Source organism: Dromaius novaehollandiae, chromosome 3 (assembly GCF_036370855.1).
Source record: "Dromaius novaehollandiae isolate bDroNov1 chromosome 3, bDroNov1.hap1, whole genome shotgun sequence".
In the NCBI taxonomy this organism is placed as follows: Eukaryota; Metazoa; Chordata; class Aves; order Casuariiformes; family Dromaiidae; genus Dromaius; species Dromaius novaehollandiae.
The window spans coordinates 104477101-104504775 of record NC_088100.1 but is presented as its reverse complement, the minus strand read 5'-3'; the positions used below and the strand labels follow the sequence as shown (position 1 = coordinate 104504775).

At 38.0% G+C, this 27675-nt stretch overlaps 1 protein-coding gene across 4 annotated transcripts in view; it reads right to left on the bottom strand.

The window, feature by feature from the left end:
• Positions 1 to 27675, bottom strand: part of KCNK2 (potassium two pore domain channel subfamily K member 2) — a 112694-nt gene that overhangs the window by 7461 nt on the left and 77558 nt on the right. For all 4 annotated transcript variants that reach the window (XM_026102351.2, XM_026102352.2, XM_064509684.1 and 1 more), the window contains 3 exons: positions 21971 to 22131; positions 18307 to 18493; positions 8722 to 8861 (listed from right to left, as the gene is read on the bottom strand). In XM_026102351.2, coding sequence (XP_025958136.1) covers positions 8722 to 8861; positions 18307 to 18493; positions 21971 to 22131 — 488 coding nt within the window. The remainder of the gene's footprint in view (positions 1 to 8721; positions 8862 to 18306; positions 18494 to 21970; positions 22132 to 27675) is intronic.

Below are 27675 nucleotides of genomic sequence, written 5' to 3'. Positions count from 1 at the left end.
AGCAATCAATTTACTTCTATTTACAGAAAAGGAAGACAGATGTAATTGCCTAGAAGATCAGATATACAACATGAAAGATGTGATACGCTTGGGAGGAGGTACACCAATAACTGCTAAACAACAAAGAAAATAGACATCATATATGTCATGCAGGAAAATGAGAATAATATATATTTCTAAATAATTTGTCTAGTTTCTCTTTGATGAGAGAAACTTTATGGGTCACCTTTATGACGTTTTCTCTGGCATACAGTGCTCAGTCATTTTACAATGGCCCTAATGTTAGTGCAAAGCCAAAAAAAATGAATTAAGTAGCAAGTAGATGAGCTGGAAATATCTGACTGCCTTTTAGAAAATAAAATGTGGCCTTCTTTACAGATATTCTTAAAGCTCTACATGCTCTGTAGTATATAATTTATAGCAATTCTCAGTAATGAAACTGCAAAACTTTGAAGAATGCATTTTTCCTCTCCAATGTACTTTTCTGTTACTTAAAAAAAAACACATCCAATTAACCTCTCCATGATATACTACTCAAAGACAAAACTAGAAAGAGCATGCACATGTCACATTACCCAAGCAGCAGAGTAGAGTACATAACATTTTGTCTTAGTTTTCAAGAAACTCATCCAGTGTTCTCAGAAATTGTTCTCAGAAAGTCCCCATTTAAAAATTGAAATAAAAGAACATAGGTACAGCTAGGCTTGATGGATTTAACAATGCAATTGCTGGGTGGGTTGATTCTCTGCGTGGGCAGGAGGATTTGTCTATCTGAAGTCTCACTCTCCTGCAGTTACAGGCAAGCACATACCATCTCTTCCTGCCCGAGCTGATGCTGGCCACAAACTTACATTAACTAGATCGGTTCTTTATCAGCTAGAGATGACTGGAGCACAGAAGAGAAAAAGACAGGCTTCACAGACACTTTTATTGAAGCCCATGTACTTCCTGCATATTAAGGGGATCCTATGTATAGTCCCACTAAGTAAATTCCCACCCCCAGCATTTGGCTCTCAGTACGTCTGCAGTTATAGCGTTATTGGAGAGTATCCAAACCCCATTGTGCTACAGCCTGGGAATACATATTTACAGAAGACAGTGCTCTATTGTCTTTAAAGGTAAATAAGACAGTAGCAGATGGCAACACAGAGAGGAAAGGCCACAGGCACCAATGAGATACTATGCTGAGCTTTACCAGGTGCTTAACCACTATGTTCTGTTCCTTCAGTCTTTCAGGACTTCAGCTCCTTAGCTGAGAGCTCTTCCACACCAGGTCTTTAAGCTACTGAACTTGATATTGAATGGTTCAGTTAAACTCTCTCTTTGGGTTCCCCTGACTGGCAAATGTGTCCCTCTCTCTTTAAGACAACTGTCACAGGGGAAAAGAATTTATTTTGCCAAATAGCCATCTCCTGGAGGAACATTTACATAGAAAGTAGTATTTTTGTAGCCATGGTGGTCAGAAGTGTTCTGGGAACAATGCTCTCCCACGGTAGTTAGGTTATTCAGTCCTTTAATAAATAATGTTTGTGACTTCATTCTGGTGAGCAATAACTGTTTGGTTTCACCCACATAATTTCCATGAGCACATCAGATGCCCTGGATGAAATCAACCACATTCTCCAACTGCAATGCACACAGCCCATGAATTTTGATTATTCTGATGTGGAGGAGCATCTATGCTGGCAGCTGTGGGAGTATGTTTTGTGGAGATGTGACAGATGGCAGATGTAGAGATGGCAGTTTTGCTCTATCAGGGTCTGATTCAACAAAATAAAAGCAGGTAGCCTACAAAATTTCAAAAATTGCCTCTATAAAAAGACAGAGCCAAACACACTTACAGACACCAAATTTCTCTATTCTGTTTTACCTCTTTTCCAGAAATATAAACACTTCTGTTCTAGTGTTAGGTATCTCCTGGGAACTACTCTTGAAAATTACACATCAGACATCTCTTTGCAATCAGCTGCATGTGTATGCCTCAATACTGTACAAAAACTATTGGCATGATTTGCTCCTTCCCTAAAGTTTGGTTTTATTGATAACTTCAGAGGAAAACAAAAATGGTGCTTACATTTTCCTTTCAAAATCAGTTGTTCTATTTAACCATTTTATCTACCTCAGAGAGTCATTCCAAACCCTCTTACAACCTGAAGTGAGTAAATGACATCTATCTACCTGTATTAACCACAAAAACCTGCTATACAGGTTTGCATAAAATTCTAGCAGTGGAGCTTAAGGTAATTCAGGGGAAAAACATGTATTTATTGTCAATGCTATAGAGCCAATAACTTTGCTACAGCCAGAAATGGCAAATGTTTTAAGAATGACACTAGAAGCATAATGAAACCCAAGGCACAAATAGTTGAAGGGCATGTGTCTCCATTTCCTCCTACAGGAAAAAGATAATGACTGTTTTATGAACTCATTGGTCTTTTCTGCTTATAAAGATATGCTAAAGAGAACGATTAAAAAAAGACTTAATTTTGACACAGCACTGAGCAGAGAATGACTATTGTAACCACATGGACAAGTCCTAGTAAAAATTGTTTAATTCTTTGACTTTCCAATGTCAATATCTGGAGTCATTTTTGTGCAGAATATTAAGGCCCCATTTTAGTTCTTCTGTATGAGTATTGCAACACCACTGATCCCTTGTAAAGAAAAGTATTCCAGAATTTTCTCAGTCCCTTTTATCTGTTATTGCAAAACACAACATTTCCTCACTGTCAACACAGCTTCTTGAAGTTTCAAGGGTATTCTGCTGAACTGGCTCTGTCTGGGGACCCTTCCACAAGGCAGGTATCAAATACACATGCTGTCACTATTAATAATGTGTTTCGCTATCTTTTCCTAACAACATTCAAGCTCTGAAATTAACTAGAAAAAAGTAAAGTCTTCAGGAATGTTAATGATGGAGATGTGGCCTGAACAAATTCCAGATTAAGTATCACTTTCTGGCAAAAGAATTAAATCACAGATAAATTTCTCCCAGTAACTTAAAGAACCACTTACATCTTGTTCCAAAACCCCCCGAAAAACACCCCCAACTCCACCCCCAAAAAACCCCAAAACTCCACAAAAACCCCCACACCACCAAACAAACAAAAAGCCCCCGACATTTCCTGATGTTAACCATGATAATGTCCATTCAGGGAATCTTCATGAGCAATAAACTCATGAAAAGTCACTGCTATAACTGAATTCACTCTGATCAATTTCTGTCCTACTATGAAGTTTTAGAAATTTGCTTTGCCTTATTTTTGCAGATTCAATAGATCTCATCACCACTATCTGGTTAGATGCAGAAGCATAAGCCTGAGCTGGAGGCATTTTATCTCCACTGAACTGTCCAGTCAGCGTGGTGAGGCAACCGGCAGCAATGGCGAAGAACAGGGCCAAGTGCCAGGGGCCAGCAGGCAGCGCGTCCAGTGTGCTGTCCACTGTCCCTTGGCAGGTGCAGCGTGCAGGGCTGCTAATAGAGAGGGGAGGAAAAAAATATATATGTCTCTCGTAATCCCAGACTAGTAGGTACCAGCATCACTTGGGGACCTGATACTTCCTATAGAATAATAAAAGAGTTGCCTCTAAAGGGATTTAATATGTCCAGCTAAGAGATGGGACAAACAAAAATCACACCAAAACACTGCAGCTGTTACCTTTATGTGTGTGTGTTCAATCTGAAGTTAAAAAGTTAGGCAGGCATCCTGTGTCCAGAGTACACAAAATTATGATAAAAGAAATCTCAAATAGAAAGTGCCAAAAAAATTCAGCAGATCGGTTTTCCTGGGAATGTGTGAACAGCATGTATTTTCATGTTCCTTATTGCACTTAATACTAGAGTTGTACTTGTCAAAAGGTGATCAGCACGGAAACTCAGAATTATGGACTGCTGCTAGGGCAGGACCTAGAACACCACTAGTATAACTTACACTCGTGATCTTCTGAGAAGAGATTAAATTTCATTCAAAATCAATTCGGCCATTTCTCCCTTGTCTTTACACCAATGACACACTATATTTCTGAGACTCCCAAAAGTTAGGGAGGGACTATACCTCCCATTTTGGTTTTGGTAGTAGCTTTGTGCTGTTTCTGGTCTAGTTTGATTAGAGACCTATGGCTGTATATACTACAGAAATATTTTATGAGCTGACTAATATTTTATGTTTCTCCCCATCTGACAGAAATTCTTAGAAACAACCACCTTTTTGAACGGGGTACTTCTTTCGCACATACACTTTTCTGTATATCTTGGATGGACTGGAAAAACTCCTAGCTAGGAGGTGGTGTCTTAAAACAGCTCTTTTGCCATTTTCATAGCCCTTTGCATTCTTTCTGAAGTTTAGACCACAGAGCTATGAACTATATTCTGGAACAGTCCTTCTAATATTATATGTAGCCATAACACCATTTTCCTACAGCTATTCAACACTGCCCTGCTTGCACATCCTAGAACTGTGTCACCCCTACTATTGCCTTGCAAAAGGACTTCGTATGCAACTGCTTTTCCACTATGACTTCCTCCCACAAATCCTTCTCTGCTTCAGTGTTTTCTAGAGGAACAGGCTACCACCAAGGCAGTCTGACCTACCCTTTTAATTTCTGTATACAAGATTATTGGCTCTACTAAAACATATTGTGAGGCCAAAGGACGTAAGCACTTAATTTTACAAGCATGAATTGGAAATTTATAGCCTAAAAGACTAAAACTCTTTGTTGGGCAGGCATTTTTGCAGAAGACACTGCAATTCGGAAGCAGCTGCAAACTGAGGTAAAAGTAAGTGAGATAAGGAAAAAATTCTGCTGAAATTTTACCTTTCAAAGAGACTAAAATCAGAAGACTTTGTAAGTGCTCTGAGTAATCAGAGTATAGAGAATAATGAGGGGGAGGGAGTTTAAGGCAAGCTAGCACAGTTGAAGCTGAACTTCAGAGACAGATCGCCTACTTAAGATTATAGCACACAGCATGTTCCAATGACTTTCCGACACTTCATCTATCTTACTGTATGAACTGCTTCTAGCAACAGATTTATCCTTCTAAAACTCCCACCTCTGTCTCTACTTGTCTTTCACTTCCCTCTCCATTTGATGCAATCAGAACTCCTGAGTGTATTTCAGGAGACACAGGCCACCTGAACAAGTCATAGACTTTCTGGTTATCAGATTTTATTATTAAAATACAGTGTTATTGAGTATCGGTGATTTAAAATTGTCAGTGGTGAAATAACATTTCATCAAAATAATTCTGGATATTAGCAGTGTACTTTAAAACAAAACATAACGTACAGATTTCTGTCTCAATTCCACTTGCATATGACAAACTTACCTGTGGAACCTCAAAAAAATAGACATTTTATTTTGAGGAAACAATGAAATGCATTATTCCCTCCAAGTCTCATGTAAAATGCTTTCATGAAAAATGCAATTGCATCAGTAAAGAAAAAAGTTAGCAGGACTACAGATATGGATATTTGCTACCAACATGTCCACTTTCTGGAACGCTGAAGTTTCCTTTCACAATATACAGCCTAAACATGCAATGATAAACTATGTTTTACTTCAGACAGAGGAAAAGGCAAAAAGGAGATGATTATAGCTGCCTATCAAAAGAGATATCCAAAACCTCAGAGGAAATATGGTTTTAGTTTTTGAGGTGGAAAAGAAGAGAGGGGCTATTCAAAACTTGCAACCACTCTGTCTTAGCTCTGGCCTCTAGTACGGGTTAGTTGACTTGGCTACTACCATTCAAGAGTCTCCTCTGGTTTCTGCTGGCAGAGAGGAGACTTGATTACAGTTCTACTGAACTCCCTCAGCTTTTTCACTCAAATTTTCCTAGGCAGATACCAAAGACCACTTCCAGATGAGCTGAGAGCAGATGTTTTTATCATATAATGCTACGTGTAAAGTGAATATTTGCACAATGCTTCTGTTCAGTCAAATGCAGTTAATCTGGTAGAAAACAATATATTCATCTACAACTTTCTTCCTACACAGAAAACATGAAAAATTATCTGTGTTCTATCCTAATGACACTAACTAGCACACAATTTGTGCTATGTCGTAATTCAGTTTTCTCAAATTGGTCTCAAGTCATTTCTGATACTATAGCAGCTATTGATAAAACTATTGATAAAACATTTTATTTCTGCCATGGATGTTCTTAGACATGTTTGAGCAACGGGTTAAAAAAGTGGGGGAACACTTCTGAAGATCAGGGATATGATTAACTGAACAAATGGTACCGGTGTTATGTCTGTCTTTAATCTGACCTAAAAACACATGAAACATCTGTATACAGCAAAATCAATCCTGAATACCTGCATCAGCAAAGAGAACTTGGATATATCTGAAGAATGAGGTTTTCCTCTCTGTAGACAAATGAATGTGATTGTTTAGGCTACAAAGGTGAGAAAGAATGGAGAAAGGAAATAGCGTATGCATTCCTGGTGCCCCAGCAGAGAGAGTTTGGCATAGTGCTATGCTGCATCACCTGGAGAATGGAGTTCTGCTTAATAAAAATAAAATACTTAATGGCTAATGGGATCCACAAGTCTATTCAATTCATGCTTCTTTAAATCTTTAAATAAGTCTACATTGAAATGGCTTCAGTATAAAATAAAAACAAGGTATTATAAATTCAAACACTCGTAATAGATCATCATCATTGGAATAACATGGATCATGAGACACTCCAAACAAGACTAAGCTCTCAGTGTGCTAGCACTTGTGCTATGTACACTTATGCAGTAAAAAGCACCTTCTCCAGCAATCTTAGTCTAATAAAAGAGGGTGAAAAAAGTGAGAGTAAGGGCCAGATTAATTCTAGGAACTAGTGTGAAGGAGAACCAAATTGTTGCACAAGGACATGCAGCAAAGCCATGGGATTCCTGAACAAGGGATTTTTGCATAGTCCCAAGTCATAGTACTTCAGTCATAGCACCACCTTCTTTCAAGAATCCAGAAACAAGAAACCCAGGGAAACTAAATCCAGTTTAGGAAATGCTCCAAGCTGAGAATAGTCATCGCCTAAGAGAGTGCAGTGGTGAAGCATCACATGTGCTTGCCCAGTTCTTACCTTCTCCCAAGGCAGAGGGAATAATGGGCTAGATACACCTTTGTTTTGAGCTAGTATCCCTATTCTTAAGGTCAAAGAGAATACATAAAGACAATGCAGATTCACAGCATTTGAAATGACCTGTTGGTTTCCCCGCAGCCAGTGTAAATCACGCAGGTTGTGTGTTACAGATCCCTCCAGCACTTTCCCAGAACACAAAATGGGGACTTGCAAACTGCCACACTCACAAATGAGAACACCTGCATGATGCCTCCTGCTCCATTTCTGTGAGGGATACTAGTGAAGCTAGTTGTGTGAGTAAACTTACAAATATCATAAGAAATTTGCAGGGCACGGGCAAGATGAATTCCCTTACTCTTCAACTAAAACTGAACAAATAAATATTGTCCTCCATTTTAGTTACACAACTTCTTATTGGTTAGCTGCTAATTCTTTTATCTGAGTAAGTATTTATGAAATTCTTAGTAAAAATATAACAGCCTGCCACAATGGTACCACTAACTATACAGAACTACGAGCACAGCAAAGGCAATGTAAAAGGGCTGCATGCCTCACAAAATGGGTACAATCCCACCCAAGTGCCCTCCCCAGCACTCACTCTCCTGCCTGTGGTGACCCTCACTGCTGCCCTCTGCTCAAGAAAAGGAAGTGGCTCTGAGGGACCTGAGGAGACTGCAATAAGTGAAGGTATGTAGCAGCAAGCTCTGGGAACTCGAGGATTGCCAAGTTACACCTGGGCACTGATACCATGCCCTACAGCTAGTACGACAATTTAAGACACTGTGCAAGTGGACTGACACTCAGTAACCAGAAAAATTTTCATTCCACTGAAAATAAATTTTATTCTTTATATTTATTTGAGTAATGGAAATGAACTGATACACATAAATGAACTGAAGGTAAAATAGAGGGAATTAATGTTGCTTAAAACAAAGTCTCCCTCTTTCTAAAACTTCTAGTGAAACCTGTACAGTGCTAACAGCAACCAAAGGAAATTTTATTTATCCTCTAGCATTTTCTGAAACGGCAATATTTTGTCAGATGACAAATTCAAAGTAAAATACTGTACATCATTAGAATGATAGATGCATATTTACATGGAGAAATATATTTGAACTGAAAGCAGTGCACCTGAATACAAATAATGATGCATGGAGCTGAAGACATGGTAAAATACACCCAGTCATATTTAAATAGTTCATTCCAATACCTTGCACTACATGAGACATTTATTCTCTTATCATTATAAGATGATCAAAGGTATCTTCAATATAACTATTTAATATTTTTGGTTTATCTGCATCCTATATAGAAACAATTGAAGCAGAATGTTTTTTGCCTCAAAAATAAAGGATTTCATTACACTATCTAGAAGAATTCCTGTAGAGAATTTTTTCTTGCAAGTCAGGTGCGAACATGCACACACACTTGTATTAACAATGCATTTTACCTAAATTTATACGCAGTCACATAAAAAACACTATATGTTTGAGCAGACTGCTACACAGTTCTGTTTGAGCCCCATGATATACTTCATACCTAAATAGCTTTGATACATGCCCAAAGAGCATGCAGTTATATGCTCACCTGACTTCTAACCAGAATTTTTAAAGAGGAGCATTTCTTCTCCTTTAAAATGTTCTTACCTCTTCCTTTGTCTTTTTTGATATGACTCTTAGCCAGTCTCCAATCATGCTGAGGACAGCTGCAAAGTAAGCAAGCCCAACAAGGATCCAGAACCACACCACTGGTTTGTAAAAATCTAGGTATTCAATATCTGATCCCCCTGAAACACAATGAAGGTAAAAATGAAGAGGACTTAATAGGTATAGACACAAAACTGTTTGTAAATGAGTTCTTTTCCTAAAACAGCAGTTATATTTCTTATGTCTTCTATTTTCTTATCCATGCCAAAACAGACAATTAAACATTTTTTGAATTCAAATAAGTCATCATGATCTAAATTCATCCACTGTTGAAAAAACAGTTTTGAGATCACTGCTACTATGTAAAGTATACATTTTAGATAATAATTGCTAATCATTCATAATAATCAAAAATCAACATAATGATATCTCAGAATTTGAATCAGTTTATTTAAGGTAAAGGTTGTACAGGAAAGCTTGAACAAAGGGACTTCCCAACTGATTCAAATAATTATGCTGTGCAAAATTAAGTGTCAGAAGTAATATGTCCATATCCTGAGAAACCTGATTTTGCAAGGATTTCGAACACATCTTAATATTTACACAAATCCCTTCAGTACGGGATCCCACATTAGAAATGCTAACAGTACTAACCCCACCTTAGTAACACAGAATAGCACCTGCATTAACAACTAAGCCTGTTGGTCAGACAAACATTATCATGTCCATTTTACAGAGGAGGAAACCAGGGTACAGGGACATGAGCTGAACTGATCATATTCACAAAGATGTGGACAGAATAGCTGGCAGCTGAAGGCAGCTCTGTTGAATCCCACTGCTCTAAGAACAAGACACTTCCCTCCTTTCACATATTAAAGTAAAACAGGATAAATTTGAGATGCCTATACTTGAGCTTTTAGCTCCAATACAGCTATAAAGAACAGATGTCGTATTTCCACCAAAAAAAAAAAAAAAAAAAAAAAACAGCCAGAGCTCTCAGAAAACACAAAATAACTTATGTTTTACTGTACTGCAGGATGTGAAATATAAGCAGTTCAGCTATGCTATGATAAATAAAATCAGGCTTCTACTCTGGGTCTCTGCAAATACAAGTTCGATTTGCATATCTCCCTACAACTGGAAAGACTACACTAAAATTGTTTCAGGAACATTTAAGCAGGGGCATGTGCCTAATATTTTGCTTTATGTATCTGCATCCTGTATTGAAACAGCCAAAGGAAAATGTTCTTTCTCCCCCAAATATAAAGCACCCTGTTATACTACCAAGATTAACTCTCGTAAAGAAAAATGTTTTTTCTAGTTATTATCATCCCATGGGTTACATACAAATAACCAACAGAACACAATTTTACTGATGGTTATTTTTGTGTGGCAGCCCTCACAGACAGAAGTTTTGTTATTCTCATGTCAATAAGCCATTTTATCAATTAAAACCCTTGAGCTGTAATGGTTTGTTTGCCTTCCTAAGAGCTGAATCCATGACGCAAAAATGGACACATTGACATCTGCACAGTCCCAAGTACAGTACAAGCCAGGACTTTGTCTGGAACAGAAAACAGTTAAACCACCAAAAGGTCGAGTTTGCTGCACCCCAAAACAAACAAAATATCAGAGATGAACCAATTTATGAATGTCATGGCATCCCCCAATCCAGTAAAACAGGATTGCGGGATCACACTGAGGACAGCTGCCCAAAACTCACTGTCATTCAAAGGATGGTTGATTACCACCATGTCAGCTCTCTCAGGAGCTAGTAGTGAACCACACTCATTGCTAGCCTTCGTATGCCGATATAGAGTACTACAGAAAGTATCTGCTTGCCTGATTTATGATTTTTGGTGTGAAAAGCCTATATGCCAAAACTGGATCTGTCAGTCTGCAGGGAGCATTTCCTTCGCCGGGCATACATAACTACGCAATAATTACATAATAATCATTACAGCAAGGTTAATTACCAGGCCAGGGGTTAGGATGCGCCCATACGCAATTAGCAGTTTTGTTCACAGTCTGGCCGGGAGATGGCTCCACGTAGCCATGCCCAGAGGAGCTCAGCTTTTCTAAAGTCAGAAAGGGGCAGTCAAGAACCCCCCAGGAAAAGGGTCAACCACTAAAATCTTTATTAGCTATTGGGTTTATGAATTTCGGGGAGTCCTCGACGAGGGCTGAATTTAATGCAACACCAGGGAGAAAAAGGTACGCATAAGGATGTCTGCCCTGAAATCCACTGCTGTCTCTTGTCACTGTCGGGAAGCTTCCGGCACACGTGGTTAAACGTCATGGAGCGCTATAACACAGTTCATGGGGAATGTCATTAAATAAGATTCCACAGATAGGAAAACAGGACTGAAGCCAACTGCACCGAATTTAAATGGAATTCAATAACTACTGAATTACAATTCACATAAATGGGTATGAAATTATAGGCATTTGTACTGAAATATATGAGATTATTCAGCAAATGGATTTACCAGAATACACTGTAAAAAGCATATCAACATATGATATGTCTACATTGACTTTATATAGCATAATTTTTTTCTTAATAATGCTGTCATCTTCATTTTGCAAAGCAGAATATTTTATATAGCCATTTAGGAGGCAAAATGTTGAGAAGCAAGAAGCTGCATTTTGTTGTTTGACAAAATTACTTTTGTGGGCCAATAAACAAAACTTTTGTCCAGCTGTATTCAACATCTGCCTGTAATAGTTTATAACAACCACAAAGAAATATGGCTCCTTTCTCAGAGATTTGGTCTATTGGAGTGCACTGACTCTTTGCACTCTGGAACTCTCAGAAATCCGGACTTTCCCATCCGTCTTCAGCACATCCATCTCATTGCTGCCGCCACTATTTTTACACTTGCCAAACAGCTTTTAAATGATTTGGGGTTTTCCATTGACACCACACACATGGGAAGGCATAGATTTTTTTTTGGCCTAATCACTTATTCCTTACCAAGGAATTATTATTCCTTACCAAGGTGAAAAGCTCTGTGCTTCAGTGAAGGATGGCATTAGAGAAGATTTCAGGCATGCATTAGGACAGATTCTGTTTATCGGGTAGAGGGCTGGGCTTTAAAGTATATTTTTATACAAAACAAATACATTTTAAGTAAATAACTTACTTTGTTGTTGTCACTTTTCCCCTCATCTTTACTATAGCCAGCTTTGACTCAAAATAAAAACAACAATTATTTCTGTAAAGTTGTCACTTTTTGTGTGCATTTTTGCTTCGAAAGTAGAAGTAGGGAACAGAAAGTCCTATCGGTGTTGAGCATCTTAAACTTTTGAATAAACTAGAAGTTTGTGCTGATAGGGAATTACCTTCAAGCCAGGGATTGTCTGTATTATTTTTAATCAACAACATAATTATTCTGAGTATAGACATGTGATTAAATCCAAACACAATTTTAATGGCAGTTTAACAAGCAGCTGTCCACCACTCAAACCTGGCATTACTGGCAACTGGCTTAATCAAGAAACTTCCTCTGTCCCACTCCAAAGAGACGCAGAGTTTTGGCCCTACAATGTGAAAGGAATTACCTCAAAGGACTGCAAAAAGGGATACTGAAAGGCTAGCTTAGGCAGAAACCTGGAAAAGTGGCAAGCTTGGGGACAAGATAATACTACACTATCAGTGAGAGAGTACATAATAAGAAGTAGGCCATACAGGTTAGTTGATTCCACTCAGTGGAAAATGGAGAGCTACTTCAAAATACAGAGCACAGCTATAAAACACTCTCCTATACAGAAATGGAGACACCATACACCAACTTAAGTTTAAAGTAGCAGACTACTGCATGGTTCACACCACTTACTACACAAGAAGACCTGAGGTGATGAAGAGCACTTGAGAACATCAAAAAGGTGCAAAGCCTGCCGGAGAGAGCGCGCAGCTCTTACATGATGCTCAACACGCACCTCTTGCTCTGCATGACTGCATTTCCCCTCTGCAGAGCCCTTCTGTACAGTACACAATATCACACCATGAGAGAAGATCAACTGGACCACTATGACCAGTAGAGGTAGAGGGTTCCAGTTCTGTGACTTTAAACGAGACCATAATCTATCAGTACTATTCAAACTGGATCTCAGGCCAAGCAATTTGACTCTTGAGCATTACCTTTAAATCCATATCTCAGTTTCTTGGACCACCTCTGATCGGTGCAGACCCAAATATCTAAATTAAAATGGCAATACACCAGATTCAGTTACAGCCAAAACCAGTGAAGAAGTAATAGCTGAAAACTGAAGATGAAACAGGAGAAAAAACCTAGAATACATTTTTAAAGTGGAGACCTGCAAAATTCCACAATTTATTAAATTGGACTGATTGCAATGTAAGCTTATAATGTCATTATGCCCGCTGTGAAACAGACTACTGATATGCTATTAACATTTCTGACCTCCACCTAATTTAGTCATTTTGGACATCTACTCTAATTTATATCTGCTAGCTTATCTCCCTCAGAAATTTGACAATACCTTCCAATCTGCACTGCAATTAACAATGCAGTTATCTGCACATATGAGAAATATATTCTCATGTTATACATATTTTGGCCTTGATGCTAACTTTAGTACCCAAGAATATCTTTCATTATAGGAAAAATGACACATTTGACAAAGTTCTCTTGCTTTTCTCTTTCATAAAACATTTATAATACTGGCTTGATTTGTTCTGTAGTACTAAAGTCAATGGTTTCACTTCAAAGTAAGAGAAGGGATGTTTGACACAGTATGTCCTGATTTTCAAAAGACAATGGTGACTAATCCTTTAATAGTTTCTTACTTTTTTTTTTCCTCAAAAAAACTGCAGTAGCACACTTGCACACTTTCTTCACTTACAGAAGTGGTTTATTTCCCCATTAGGGCACCAAAAAAAAAAAAAATCCCTTTCACAAGACAGAAATGCAAGTTTCTTTTTTAGAATACTGTACATTTATTTTCTTGCACTTGCAGTGCAAGCTCTCTTAATCTTTGCCTTCCTTGCATGCACCTTGAATGATTACAGCCTTCTATATTTGCCTTAAAATTTCCCTTGCTGGTGGAAACCGCAGTTGAAATTTCCATAGGATCCAAATGACAACATAGATTTTAAATACAAAATGGGATCTTTTAGCTTGCTGGTTCCTGAGAACAAGACACTGGTTCTCCAGAACAGATAAACTAGTAGAAAAATTCTGAAGAATTGACAAGAATTTCTATCATGACAAGCCCCACTACAGCCTTTAACACCATTCCTTAAATTTAAGTTCTTCTGTTGGCTCCCTTTTGGAAGAACTATTTTGAAACACTCTCCTCTTTACCTCCCAAAAAGTACTTCAGGGCTTCTGTTCAGCTTTTAAGCCCAGTGGTACCAAAAAATAGTGAGTTCTGTGCTAGTGAAAAATGACGATATGTTGCTTTAAAAAAAAAAAAAAAAAAAAAGTCTTTTCTATCCCCAATACACATGCTATCATGAGCATTAAATTTGTATATAAGGTTTGCAAGCATTGGTTTTTTTTCCTCTGGGATGACATCTCCCAGAAAAATTCAGAATAAAATATTTGGATTTTTTCAGCAAAAATTTTGATATTGCATCAAATGAAGTATTTTGCTTTAGCTGATATGGAACATTTTACATTATTTTCCAGAATTAAGAATAAAATAACACATAATGGAAGCACCTTTTGAGACAAACATTTCTGAAATGGAATACTTAATCTTCAAAAGCTGTAACCAAATTCTTTGGTTTTTGAGGGAATCTTTTAAGTCAAAATTGACACAAAATCATGAATATCCCAAAGAGCTCCAATATGCTGTAAGAATTAGCCAAAAAAATATTTGGCAAGAGATTTCACTCAGCTATAATTGCAAATTGGAGAACCACTGCCCACCACTCTGCTTTAGTTCTGACTATAATTCTGTGCAGAAAAAGGAAATTTATACTCTAAATATAACTAAAGGAGCATGCCCTTCTGCCAAGAAAATAAGGAAAGGGAATAAATTAGTGCCAATGTGAGGTTTTTTTGTTTGTTTTGTTTTTTTCAAAGGCACTGCCACCTACACACTGAGGAGTGGATGAAGGCTCCTCTCTGCGTGCTGCATGACTCGCCGTGACAAGCCACACCCCAGAAATGTCATGTCGTAGAGGTACAACAATTTAAGACGCCTCCATCAGATGAAATACTGTATCGTGACAACCTCTGCCGCATCCTTAAACACAATTACATGCCTTTACCTAAATTCTTGTTTCAGCTCTGTTTATGGCAGTCAGCTATTCTAAAACACTCTCTCCTACAAGTTTCAGGTGAAGTATATCAATGGCATTTAGTGTCTATAAGCCAGTTCTCAATAATCTAAAAGAAAAATGAGCAAACCAAAAATCAGAAAGACAACTAAGTTGTTAACTTCCAACACAGTCTAATCCAGTTTCCCAAAAAGCACGGGCCCTGTTCTCTTGAGCATCATTACTGCAAGTACAAATCCAATTCCTATACAATGAAACTCTCAAAGTCAGTAATATATTACAGTATGAATACAAGTCTTGTGCATGTTACTCTAAAAGAAAATAAAAAACTTTCATGCCATTTTGACATCATGCACACATTTACAGTGGATATTAAAAATATACATGAAGTGAACCATAAAAGGCTATAAGCTATAGAACAATACAATTCAAGGACATTCTGCAGAAAGAGAATGTGTTTCATAGTAAAATTTTAAAAGGACATCCTGTAGGAAGAAATTATTATATCAAGTGGTCTACAAATAGAAAAATCTGCAGAAATTTATAATGAGAGTAATGACGAATGTATCCAGTGTTCCAGTTAGAGCCAAGTGGGCCATTTCACATAATGTCTTACAGTAAATACAACCAGGCCTTTATACACTACTATTTTTATTCCCTGACACACACACACGTCTCAAAAAAAGAAAGCAAGTATAAAACACCCAGAACTTTTGGCTTTGAAACAGCATAAATTTTTGATTTGGTGTTAGTCGGAATCTGATCAGAATCATAAATTCCTGAAGACAAAATGGAAGTAAGAACAACAATCTGGGAAAGGGAAAAGAAAAGGGAAAAAGAGAAATCAGAGACACATTTAAAAGAAATATAGACACATCAAACATTCCCTAAAGCTGTGTAAAAATACTACGAAGGATGTTAGACCTTTAAAAAAAAAAAAAAAAAAAAAAAAAAGAGACAGAATTAAGGTTCCTCTAGCAAACTTTCCACATCATGTACATGTTACATGTTCTGGTTTTTACTAGCATTTTTTTTCTTCCCCCTAGAATGCTACGTAATAATGTAGCTGTACTGAGTCAGAACAAAGTGCCAGCTTGACCCATATCTCCCACCAAGAGGGTTTACACCAGCTGCCTAGAGAAGAATGCGCAGGGACTTTCCAAGAGAAAGATGCAGTCCTGTTTAAGAGTTTCTGATGGACTTCACCATTAATTCCTCAATCACACTTGTGGACATTTTGGCACTCAATATCCTGTGACAGCAAGTCCCACAATTTAACACAAAGTTGTAGGTAGGTAACAACCATTCTTGTCCATTTTTAATCAGGCTCCACATAATTTTATTCAATGCTCTTTTGCATTGTGAGAAGGGAACAGTTGTTCCCTTATCTTGTTTAGGCCACTAAAGGTCTAAAGATCTCCTTCAGGCTCACCTCCTTTCCAAGACTGAAGAGTATTAAGCTGCTTAGTCATTCTCCATGCAAGCAACATCCTGTACTCCTGATCATTCTTGATACCCTTCTTTGTATCTTTTCTACTTTTACTGCAACATTTCTGAGATGCAGGAACAAGAACTTCAAATGCTATTAAAGAGGTACACAAAGCTATCAATTTTTAAGGGAGCATAAATACTTTTTCTGGTTTGTGCTCTATTTTTTTCATAGCCATTCCTGATATTGCATTTGCCTGTTTGGCCACCTCAGCACTGAATGGTTGCTGTCATGGAGTCAATCATCCAACACCTTTCTTTCCTGAATGGTAAGTTCAAATTTAGAGCTTCTCACTTTGCATATGAAGACTGGGGGGGGGGGGGGGGGGGGTAGGGTACATTTATTTGCAGCTATCAAAATGAATTTCATTTGCCATTTTATAGCCCAGTCCTGCAATTTATAAGAACCTTAGGCAACTCTTCTCATGTCGCCACTTTTCTTTTCTTTTTTTTTTTTTTTAAACAGCTTGAATAACTTAATGTCGTCCACACTTTAGTTCAACTTCTGCACATTTTACCCAGATCATTTATGAACATGCCAAAGAACGGAGGTCTCTGATGGACTTCACAAACCTGCAAAATGTCAGTCAGTGATAGGACCAATCACATCCCGTCATCAAAGCAAACTTCATGCCTAGAAGTTACTAGGAGGAGCTACTCAACCCGTGAGACCCACATGCTGGGCCATGGGGCAGCTGTGCACCAGATCACGTGGCAGTCCGCTCTTCCCTCCAGCAGAAGAGTTCACTGTCTGCGGCTCTGCACTGCTGTTCCTCTCTCCCACTGCAGACTGCAGGCAGAGCAAGCTGATATCTGTCATCTCTGCCTGGCACACAGAGTCCAGGTGTGCGAGAGAGGCATCTCTCACAAGAGGGAGAGATGACAGTGCTGGGGCAGGGGGAGCATGAGATCAGGCCCAGAGAGCAAGTCTCAGACACAGAGCACGAAGCTCCAAATTTCTGACCCTCATTTCACTGCCTGGGGTCAATGCACCTTCTCAACACAGACAACACATTTTTGCTTACTCAGTCCTGGCCTGAGAACAGGATTTTCCTCAGAACAAGATTCTTTATTTTTCTCTCCCCTACCTCTCCCCTCCCCCCCCACCAAAAAAAAAAAAAACATGTATCACCAACCAACCAACTTGCTGCAGACAACTGGTACAAGCCTTTTTTAGTATGGTTTCTCAAAGTTATATTTAGCCAGCCTATTCCAGGTTAATAGAATGATAAGTGTTGAACACATTATCTATGTGTTAAGCTAAACTTTCTGCTTACACTGTAAAACACACATGGACAATGCACACAAAGCAAACAAAAGACAAAGCACAGAAAGAGAGGACACCACCAACAGAGAGGTTTCAACAGTAGAAACACAACTCTGGAATAACACTCAAAGTAAGAGTTACACGCAAAACTTATGACATATAACTTACCAAAATGAGACCTTTCTTTAAGTCACTCCCAGTAAAAGCAATAAATATTCAGCAGACTAAAACACTGTACTCATTCTTACATTTCTCTCAATCTGTAAGGCCAAAAAAATCTACCTAAGATTACATAAAGCATCTTTGAAAGAGTACAAGAGAGAAAAAATGAAGTAGGCAGAATCAGAGACCATGCATTTCATCGTGCCACCTCCTGTCTCTGCACTGCCACATGATCCAATGTGGAGATGGGTCATCGCATGTGCTCTGATACAAGAATAAAGGGTAAAATGGGGAGAGGCACACAAACATCCCCACCACAACATACATCAGAGTTTTGTCTACTCCAAAACAAATATAAAAATGCAAACCACGTATCACTGTGCAAAATATAAGATGAGTTAGGAGAAAATCTTACCTGCAACGTAGTCACCAAATCCAATGGTAGTTAAAGTGATAACCACAAAATAAATTGCATCTAGTGTGCTCCAGCCTTCTATGTGCTTGAATATAACTGCAGGAAGAGCAACAAACAGCAGACAGCCAAACAGTATGAATATTATTGTTGAAATTATGCGAATCTTTGTCTGACTCACATTCCATTTCTATGAAAAAGAGAGAGGGAAGGGAAAAGAGGGGAAACCCACTGTTAATAAAATTGTGCCATTGTGCATAAGCACCTATCACCCGCAAGAGTGACTATTATGATTGCTCAAAGAACAGTGCATTACAATTCCCAGACAATCAGGAAAATCAAAGCAAGATCTGATTTTGAAAGGGTTTTCAAAGCAAGCATGTCTATCCAAGAAAACATTTGCTAACAAGAAATACAGAGCAGTGCTGGCCTCTTCACTGTGGCTGGATTTGTGGTCTGAGTGAATGGCATGTGCAACATTTATAGATATTAACAGTTGATCATTCTAAAGTTTGGCTTGCTGGGCTACATTTTTGAGTGGGCTTCAAGTAGTATTTACACCTGTCATGTCTCTGCTTTTTTGCATCCACAGATAACTGAGTAAAATTGTTGAATTTTGACCATACAGTTCTCTTTAATTAGACAACTGGCTAAACAGAACCACAGAAAATAGAGCTAGAAGGGACCTGAAGAGATCATCTATTCCAAACCTGCCTCAAGACAGAATCAACTCCACCTAAGCCATTCCAGACACATTACTGTCTAGACTCTTTAAAGTCTCCAGTGATACAGATTGATGGATGCTTCCAGGCAATATGTGATCACACTTAACTCTCCTTCTCATCAGAAAGTTTTCCTAATGCCTAACCTAGATTTCATCTGCTGTAATTTAAGTCTACTATTTATGGTCTTATCCAAGGCAGACAAAGGGAGTAATTCACCATTTTGCTCTTTGAAGCAAACTTTTACAGGTGTTTTCTTTCAGGCATCTCTTCCTGAGACCAGATAGACATGTTTCTTTCAGATTTTCCTTTCTTCACCTGTTCATTCTTGTTGCTCCACCCAAGAAATCCACACCTTTCTTTAGGTGTGGTGCTCCGAACTAGACATCCTAGAGCAAAATATAATGAAAGGATCCTTTCACGTGTTTTACTTATTTCTTTACACTCCTGTTTATACTTCTAACTATGATGTATGCTTTTTCACAGCAGTATGACATTGACCCATATTAGCTTAAGAGCCTCTAGATTCCTCAGAACATTTCTACAAAATTGTACGTAATCAACTTTTCTGACATGTAACGGCATATTTTATTATTCCAACATACAGTACTTCAAACTTGCCCTTCTTGAATTGAAACCTAAATATTCAGACTCCTTTTCAAATTTTCCAAGATTATTTTGAATTCTAATTCTGTTCTCCAATCTTTAGCTTTCCTCAGCTTGAGATCATTTGTAGATTTAATGAACAAAAAGCTTTATCTGTTTTCTAAGGTATTAATGAGAAATTTTAACCATACCAACACTAGAACAGACCACTGCAAAATCCTATTTGGCATGCCCTTCTAGTTTGACAATGAAATACTGACAATTTCCAAATCGTACAGTTTTCCAAAGAGTTTTCCATCCACCCAAGCACATTAGTTCAAATTAAAGGAAGCAAGAAATTGCAAAAAACTGGAAACTTCCATAAAAGCAGATCAAAAATGAAAACAGAAAAGTGTTTGACTGTTCATGATATACATTTTCTTGTATTTCAGTGCTAGTGGAAACTGTTTTAAGGTCAGCAAGACCAAAGTCCAACTCTTCTAACCCAAATCACAGCAGCAGCTCAGGTTATAGCAACATGAGATTCCCTACTCTGACCTATCAGTGTCTCCCAGTCCCTTTTTTGGAGAACTAGTAAACAGAACAAGGGAGTATTTCAGATTTCAAAATACAGATCTGTGTTTTCTTTCAGAGATTGGCAACAAGGGGGCAAGGGCAATTTGCTGTTTTTTATGTTGGGGGTCTTGTAAGGATATGTCCATTAAAAAAAGAATCATCATTGCTATGAACAATGGGCTAAGTGATATAAATAATCGGTCTCAAACAGTCTGCAATTTTAAATGAAAAATAAAATGCAGTTATAATAGAAAAGCAGAAAGGATAAAAGTGAAATGTTCTCATGAAATGTTCTTGCCTTTTTTAGCCAATTCTCAATATAAATGGATGTTATTCACCAATAACCTGTCCGGATTTGAACCGATGTCTGAGCCAGACACTTGTGCCTTCTTAGCATCATCTTTAAAGCTTGTATTTTATCTATTGAATAAGACTACTCAGCACAGCCCCAGCTTGCTTTGCATCACAATAAAGCCATGACAGACCCTTCCTATATAGAAAAACAGTGTCCTGCATGTTACACATTCCTGCTTGTTGCAGAAAAGTAACCCTTCTAAAACTTGCAATGCTGATACAAACAGCTACAAATTCAGGCTGCTTACTCAGTATTCTGTGAAAACGTCATATGAGAGAGATTCCACACATTAAAGACAAATGCTATTTCATACATGCTTTGAACATTAGGTAATAGCTAAACCTACAATATTTTATTACAGGTAACTAAAGCATTTCAACAATTAAATTTATTAAATTGTCATTTATTCCGCTATATTTCAAAAATCTCAATAAATACATTTTTAATAACTATCAGTAAAATACAATCTTAACAAGCTTTTCTGATGCTGAACTCAAACTAGTGCTTGTGAAACAAAGAGATTGCAAGTTACGTAATGAAGCACCTCTGCTACTCAAAGAATTTGGTTGTTAAGGACTGGCTATGACTTAACCTTATTCATATCTGCACAAGCCTATAGTCTTTGATGGGTCTATTCCTCTTCAGTGGCACTGAAGCTGTGCCACTTCACATGGAACAATTTAAGATCCATAGGCCAAAGAAATTAAAAGAGCATGAACCTCTAGGCTCGGCCGAATGGAAGAGCCGGAGAGTATGACAACATTTTTTTAACCCCAGAATGTCCTACAGTCTTGAGAGGAGAACATAGGTAGGAGTCTGGGGTTGGGGAAGCACCAACAGGCTCTGCACCATTTAGGCTGTCCTGCCTCCATGAATGGCCAAAGCTTTAATCACCTGCAGAACTCTAACTCTGGAAACGTAGGTCCTACAGACTGTAGGCATTTCCCCAGGTAAGATGGCATCTGAGCAGGGATTTTGAGAATTGTGATTTTAGATTCAGACACCAAAGGCCTTCTGTGAACCAACTCAGCAATGATTTCCATATGTTATTCCTGCAGCTCCACTCTTCCATCTCTGTCAGTGATTTCCTTTCACAGTCTATATTACGACTTTTCAAGGCAAACATCGTAGCAAGTTTAGGAGCATTTTTAGTGCAAAGCAAAAATGAACCAATTGTTTTGGATCTTGCTGCTCTTCCTAATCATAATTACTGCAGAAAATAACCCGTGAATTTCTAACACATTGAACTTCACCCACTTCTCAATTAACAACATTCAATAACATGCCCAGATCCTGCAAAGTTCTTCCTACCTTTTGCTAGATATCTGGTTATAATGATGAGCTACACACCGTTTGCTGTTTTTCTAAATTTAACAAATTAATTGAAAAATACAAGTAGCATGAAGAACAACGCAGGCAGTATACTCACAACAAAGGTATCTTCTACTTTGGCAATTCCTTTTCCAAAGATTGTTCCTAGTTGATCTCCAACACCAGCCAACAGAAAACCAAACAGAGGAATTCCCAGTAAGGCATAGATGATACAGAATATCTTTCCACCTTGTGTGCGTGGTGAGATGTTTCCAAAGCCTAAATTACAAACAACTTGAGATGTTTAAAAAGAAGTTACACATATTAAAGAACACATTTTAAGAAGAGTTGCAAACAGGTCCTTTTTGGTTAACCATGTGATACAACGAACATTGTGAAAAGTAAATGAAAGTGTATGTCATATTATCCTCTTTGAAGTAAAATTAAAGTATTGCACAATTCACCAATTTTTTTTTCGGTACTATATATTATACTGTGGATTAGATTATCTTCACTATAGATATAAATCCTTACCTTCCTAGAAATTTCCACATCTGTTACATGTAGTTAATACCATTTGGTTACGATCTGCCTTAACTTCTGCTACCTAGAAATGTGTATTACCGGACTTACAATCTGCAAGCAGCAATACTTGGAAACAAGGTGCAATTTTCTTTCAGATGGGCTGCTTTTCCAAGGGAAGCAGTCTGAATTAAGCCATTTGGATGAGTAAAATGGGCATCTCTTAGGTTCTTTCAGTGTGGTAGATGCAAAGTTTAGAAAAAAAAATTATAGTTCATGGCTCTGTCCATTTGAAAACGTGAATCACTATCATCACTAACTGTTGTTTTAAAACAAAAAACACTCTGCATATGCCTAAGATACCTTGATTGTTCCTGTTCCTTTTAAAATGGAGAAACTGAAACCTAACGAGCACAGGCTCTTTATATCATATCTGTGAAATGCCCTCAGATGCATCTCCCAGGACTGGTATTTCAGCGATTTGTCTAATGTCGCACAGGAAAGACAGGGCAAACTCCACAAACAAGTTTCATGAGCATCAGTTCTTTTAATTCAAAAGGTTTTCTCTTCCCCAAAATCACTTAGGTTCCGAGGGAGGAGTAGCAGGGAGAGTAAAAATAACACTCTAATGTTTTCAACATTATTTCACTTTTCAGCACACTGATGTGCACTTCCAAGGAGGTCAGAGGGGAAGCTTGTCAGAGAAAAGTTTATTTTCCATGGAGACATTAAATAAAAGCCTTTAAAAAAATTAACAACATTTGTGTAGAAAAAATTAACTTGTAAATAAAAGAACAAAATATTTTAGCATGCAGTTGTGACAATTTGGTTTCTCAGTGTTTGTCTTAACTAAATATGAAAATTTTGAATATGAGATAGATACTTTCCATACACACACAAAAATCATTCAATGAAAAACCAATTTTCCACTGAAAAAGAGCTTAAGTGGGCAAATTTTATCAGCTCTATCGACAACTTGCCATGCCAGTTTTCTTCTAAAAATAGCTTAGTATTTATGCAGACTGACAACTGTAACCTTCCACAATGCAAAGCACATTTAATGAATGTCTCACCTATTTATCCGAACTCTTGTTTTGCTATTTTGAGCATGTTGGTTTTATACAAATATAGATTTTCTTCATGAAATATATGATCTTAATTTTTGGTTCTGCTCATGTAGGTAAGCCACAACCAAAGCTCTGTGTCAAAACTACTTTTTATTTTCAGTACTCAGGAGACAAAACTGTCCCTCACTCAACTTCATTAAAGAAAAAAGAAATCATATTGGGAATGCATTTCACTCCTAGATATTTTGCCCCAATATCTGCTGCTTCCAGATAATAATCATGCAAATAATAAAAGCAATGGTATGATAGAGTTCAGCTACATAAAAAACATGATGTTGATATTAAGATTTCCCCAAAATCACAACCAACAAACCCTCCCAAATTAAACATAAATGACAAAATTACAGGGAACATCATCACATACAGGTCCTGGAGTCCTCCAACTTTATACATTCTCTCTGTAGTAATATCATGAAAAAAAGTTTGACTCAGTAAAGTAGAACACAGTTACAGCACCTTTAGTATAATATAGTATTCTTCTTCGAGCCAGGGCTAAAATTAGTGATAATTATGAATCAGGAAATTTCAGCTCCACTGAGTTCACTCTGTGCCTTCATATGCCAAGCAAAAAAGACCCTTGAGTTTTAATATAAAATTAGTTTATGTTAACTCATCACAGAACAAAAAGGGACAAACAGATCCAAGCCACTCTGTTTTCATAAATATGTCCGTGTATGCAACAACAGGAGTTTGAATAGTTGCCAGCACGTAATTCTTGTGGGGTCTTAATGCAATTCAGAATCAAAAGTCTGGATATATCAGATTTGTAAAACCCAGTCTATGAGCTTTGGAAATAGCTCACCTTTTTTTTTTCCTTTTAATAAAGAAAGAAAAAAAAAGATGGTGTCTCCCAATGGTCACAAAATACCAGTTCAACCAAGCACAAGCCAAGGAGTCAATTTTACTTATTTAACTTTATAAAGCAGACTGACATCCTCCTTGCATCCCATAGCTATTACAAAGACAATTGTTGCTGTGGCATACTACTTATCTGCTACTAATCATTATGAGAACAAGAAGTTCACGTTCAGCTCTATGTATTTGCATCTCTAAATTAGAGTCATATTTTGCTTGAGAAAAGAATAGTCCTTCTTTTCACTTTTATTCTTGCAAATTGTTGCTTTTCATCCTGAAAAATGACAAATGCTTTTGTTCCATAAATGACAAAGGTGGTCCTCTAATATTAATTACCCTTAAAAAAAACCTCATGTACACATTACTGGATAAAAGAACAAGCAGAACAGTTTCTCTCTCTCCAGATGCTCAGTTCACTTCATTCAAACCATGGCTTTTTCATGATACAACAAGTGCTTCAGTGAACTGATCTACCAAGCGGTTTCCATCAGACACGAATCGTATTTCCTAGTGTCACATTTCATAACAGTCTGCTGCTGTGCACCACAGCCCATCCTGAGAGCTTCACAGATTGTCCCCGCATCCCATCTCTTGGCTTCTCCAGTGACAAGCTAGTGCATCATTTAAGGAATGAGAGAGGAAATGTTTTTATATTTCATACAGTTGATTTAAGTCCTGAGGGTTTCGTCTAAAAAAAGCATTATTCCTTCCTTAGGAAACCAGCAGAAATCTTGACAAGAGCACAGGCCACAGGAATGCCATCACACCTCTCTGAGGCCCCTGCAGCTCCTCTGTGCTCGCCGGGCAGGAGCACACAGCGCTGCCGGAGTCATTCCCTAGCACCATGCTGCCGCTCCGTAATTCCCACTGCTGCTCCAGCGGCCAGCACAAAGTCTGTGCAGGGCGCTCCTGCTCACCGAGAAACCCCCAGCACTCAGCTGCAGCCACACTTTGCTCTTCCTCACTCCCTCCAAACTGCTTGCCCCAAGGGGATGGGGCAGAGGCTATTTGCGCAGGCACACGCTCCCAGCACACAAGTGGCCGCAGGAGCTGTTATTCCTCATCACTTCTGTCCCGGGTAGCTTTTCCCTTCCCCTGGCTCTATTAAATGGGTAGCTCCTAGAACCAGTCGGTTCACCATTGGAACCAATATACTTGCTTTGGAACATGGAAATGAACAAAGTACTTGATCTAAACTTGCTAAATATATTGGAAAGTTTCTCTGAAACTGCTTTTAACCAACCCTCTCTGCAATGGAACAGTTTACGAAATACAAAATTTTACTTCCATAACTGGGTCAGTTTTGCCCAAGATAAGGCCAGGGCCATTTTCAGACTCTCCCTCCCCAACACCCTCTCTCACTTCACTTCTATCAGCAGGAGCACAATTTGCCTCCTACTTTCACCAAATCCCCTTCATGTCCTACTGAATGCTTAGCATGCCTGTAACACCCAAAGGATTTTGTGCATTTAGAATATGTTGTCTCTGACAGGCAGCTGTGGACAAGAAATATATTTTAAAAAGGAGCTTCCAGTAATTTCTGAATGAATTAAGAAAAAAAGATCCTTCTAAATATACTGTAAATAAATGCTCCATTCAACAGAATAATATCCTCATGGCTTCAGCTCCAAACCCCTTGCAGCCTCCAAGATTCAAACTACATTTTTCACACAGGAACCTCAGTCACCCCTTGGGTTAGCTATATAGGCTGAAGCAAGGGTAAGCTAAATGGAAAAAATAAATGAGAGATTGTATATGAATTATTTTTGATTTTTACTTCTGTTTTTGATATATTTGAGGACAAAAGTGTCTAACATTTCCATCTGAAACAGGCCACTATTGAGTAGAAATAAGTAACTTTGTATTGACTGCAAACATATTATTGGTTTTGAGCAAAGCAGAAAATGTTTCATGTTTCAATTTCTAGTTGTTTTTTCCCATAACAAACAATAGTTTATATTGTAAATATGAAAAGCTTGAAATGCCAGAAATTTTCTCACAGTATTGACAAAACTCACTTTTGCTCAGGTCTAGAAAAAAAAAAAATCTGTCTGCATTCAAGCCTTCATAAAAAAAGATTAGCAATTAATTTCAAAAATATAATTTCTTTTCCAAGTAAAGATTCTTTTTGCCTTCTGGTTAACTGATATCTCAGTCTTTCAGAAAGCTCTTTTAGATCCACATTTTCAAAGCAGAGATAGAAAAATAGAGACTCCAAATGAATATATGGAAAATTCCTAGACAAAGCAGGGCATCTACTGAAACTAGCTGGCTCCAATTAAGTATTTCTCATACAAGAGATTACAGGTACTTTTGAGAGTTCTAGGACTAGATTTTACTTGCAAACTGACTGAAAAAGGGTGCCATCACTTATGATTCATTTATCTCAAACAGCTCAAGTGGGATTGAAATGTCTGGGGAGGGTTTTAAACATTTTCTTTCCAAACAAGAAAATGTAAATTCAGATGCCAATAAATGTTTTCTTACAGTTTTTGACATATCTCAGATTACATAAGACATCACTCATCAGGTAGCAAAGTGAACATTATACAAAAATGTGTCATATTTTGAGATATGAGAAACTAATAGTAGCCGTAGGTTTGGATATGTGGGCAATTTATGCAGCAGTTTAATACTGAAGGATAAATATTTGGCGAACAGGCACATCCTTAATTACTCGAAAATTCATGAAATGGATTACAGAAACTTGACGCCATCAAGGCTACATCAAAACAGAAGAAACGCTGAGCTCCTTGCTGCTTCTGGAGCCACAAGGCTGCAGCCAGGGGACCGGCTGCCCATGCCTCATCCTGAGCCGCTGCACGGCTGCGCCTGGGCTACGTGCAGCTGGTGGTGATATCGCTGCAGGTTCATATCCATCCTGACTATGCAGCTCAATTACAGTGATTATCCTTTCCAAAGGGCATGTGTGTGTTTTGATACTGAATGTCATATTGATTTGAAGAGATCAAAAGATGCTTTCTCCAGGCCCCAAGGAAGTATATGATCAAATCTTTATGAAAGGTACCTGGGTGTATATCTGGTAGCTAAGATTTTTTTTTTCCCCCTTTCGAGCACAGTTTGGGCTCAAGAGATTAGTATTTAAATATATGCTTGCCCATGAGTGCCAAGACAAAGATATGCACTCATTCACAGATAAATTCTGATACTCATTTTAGCATACGTAATGGTCTGGGCACAATCATTAAGCAAAAAGGCAGTGTATGTACCCATACTGGCTGCGTGCAAATCTCTGCATGCACTGTAGAAATTCAAGAACTTGCACATTCATGTTCACTGGGCAGAAATGACTGTTTTT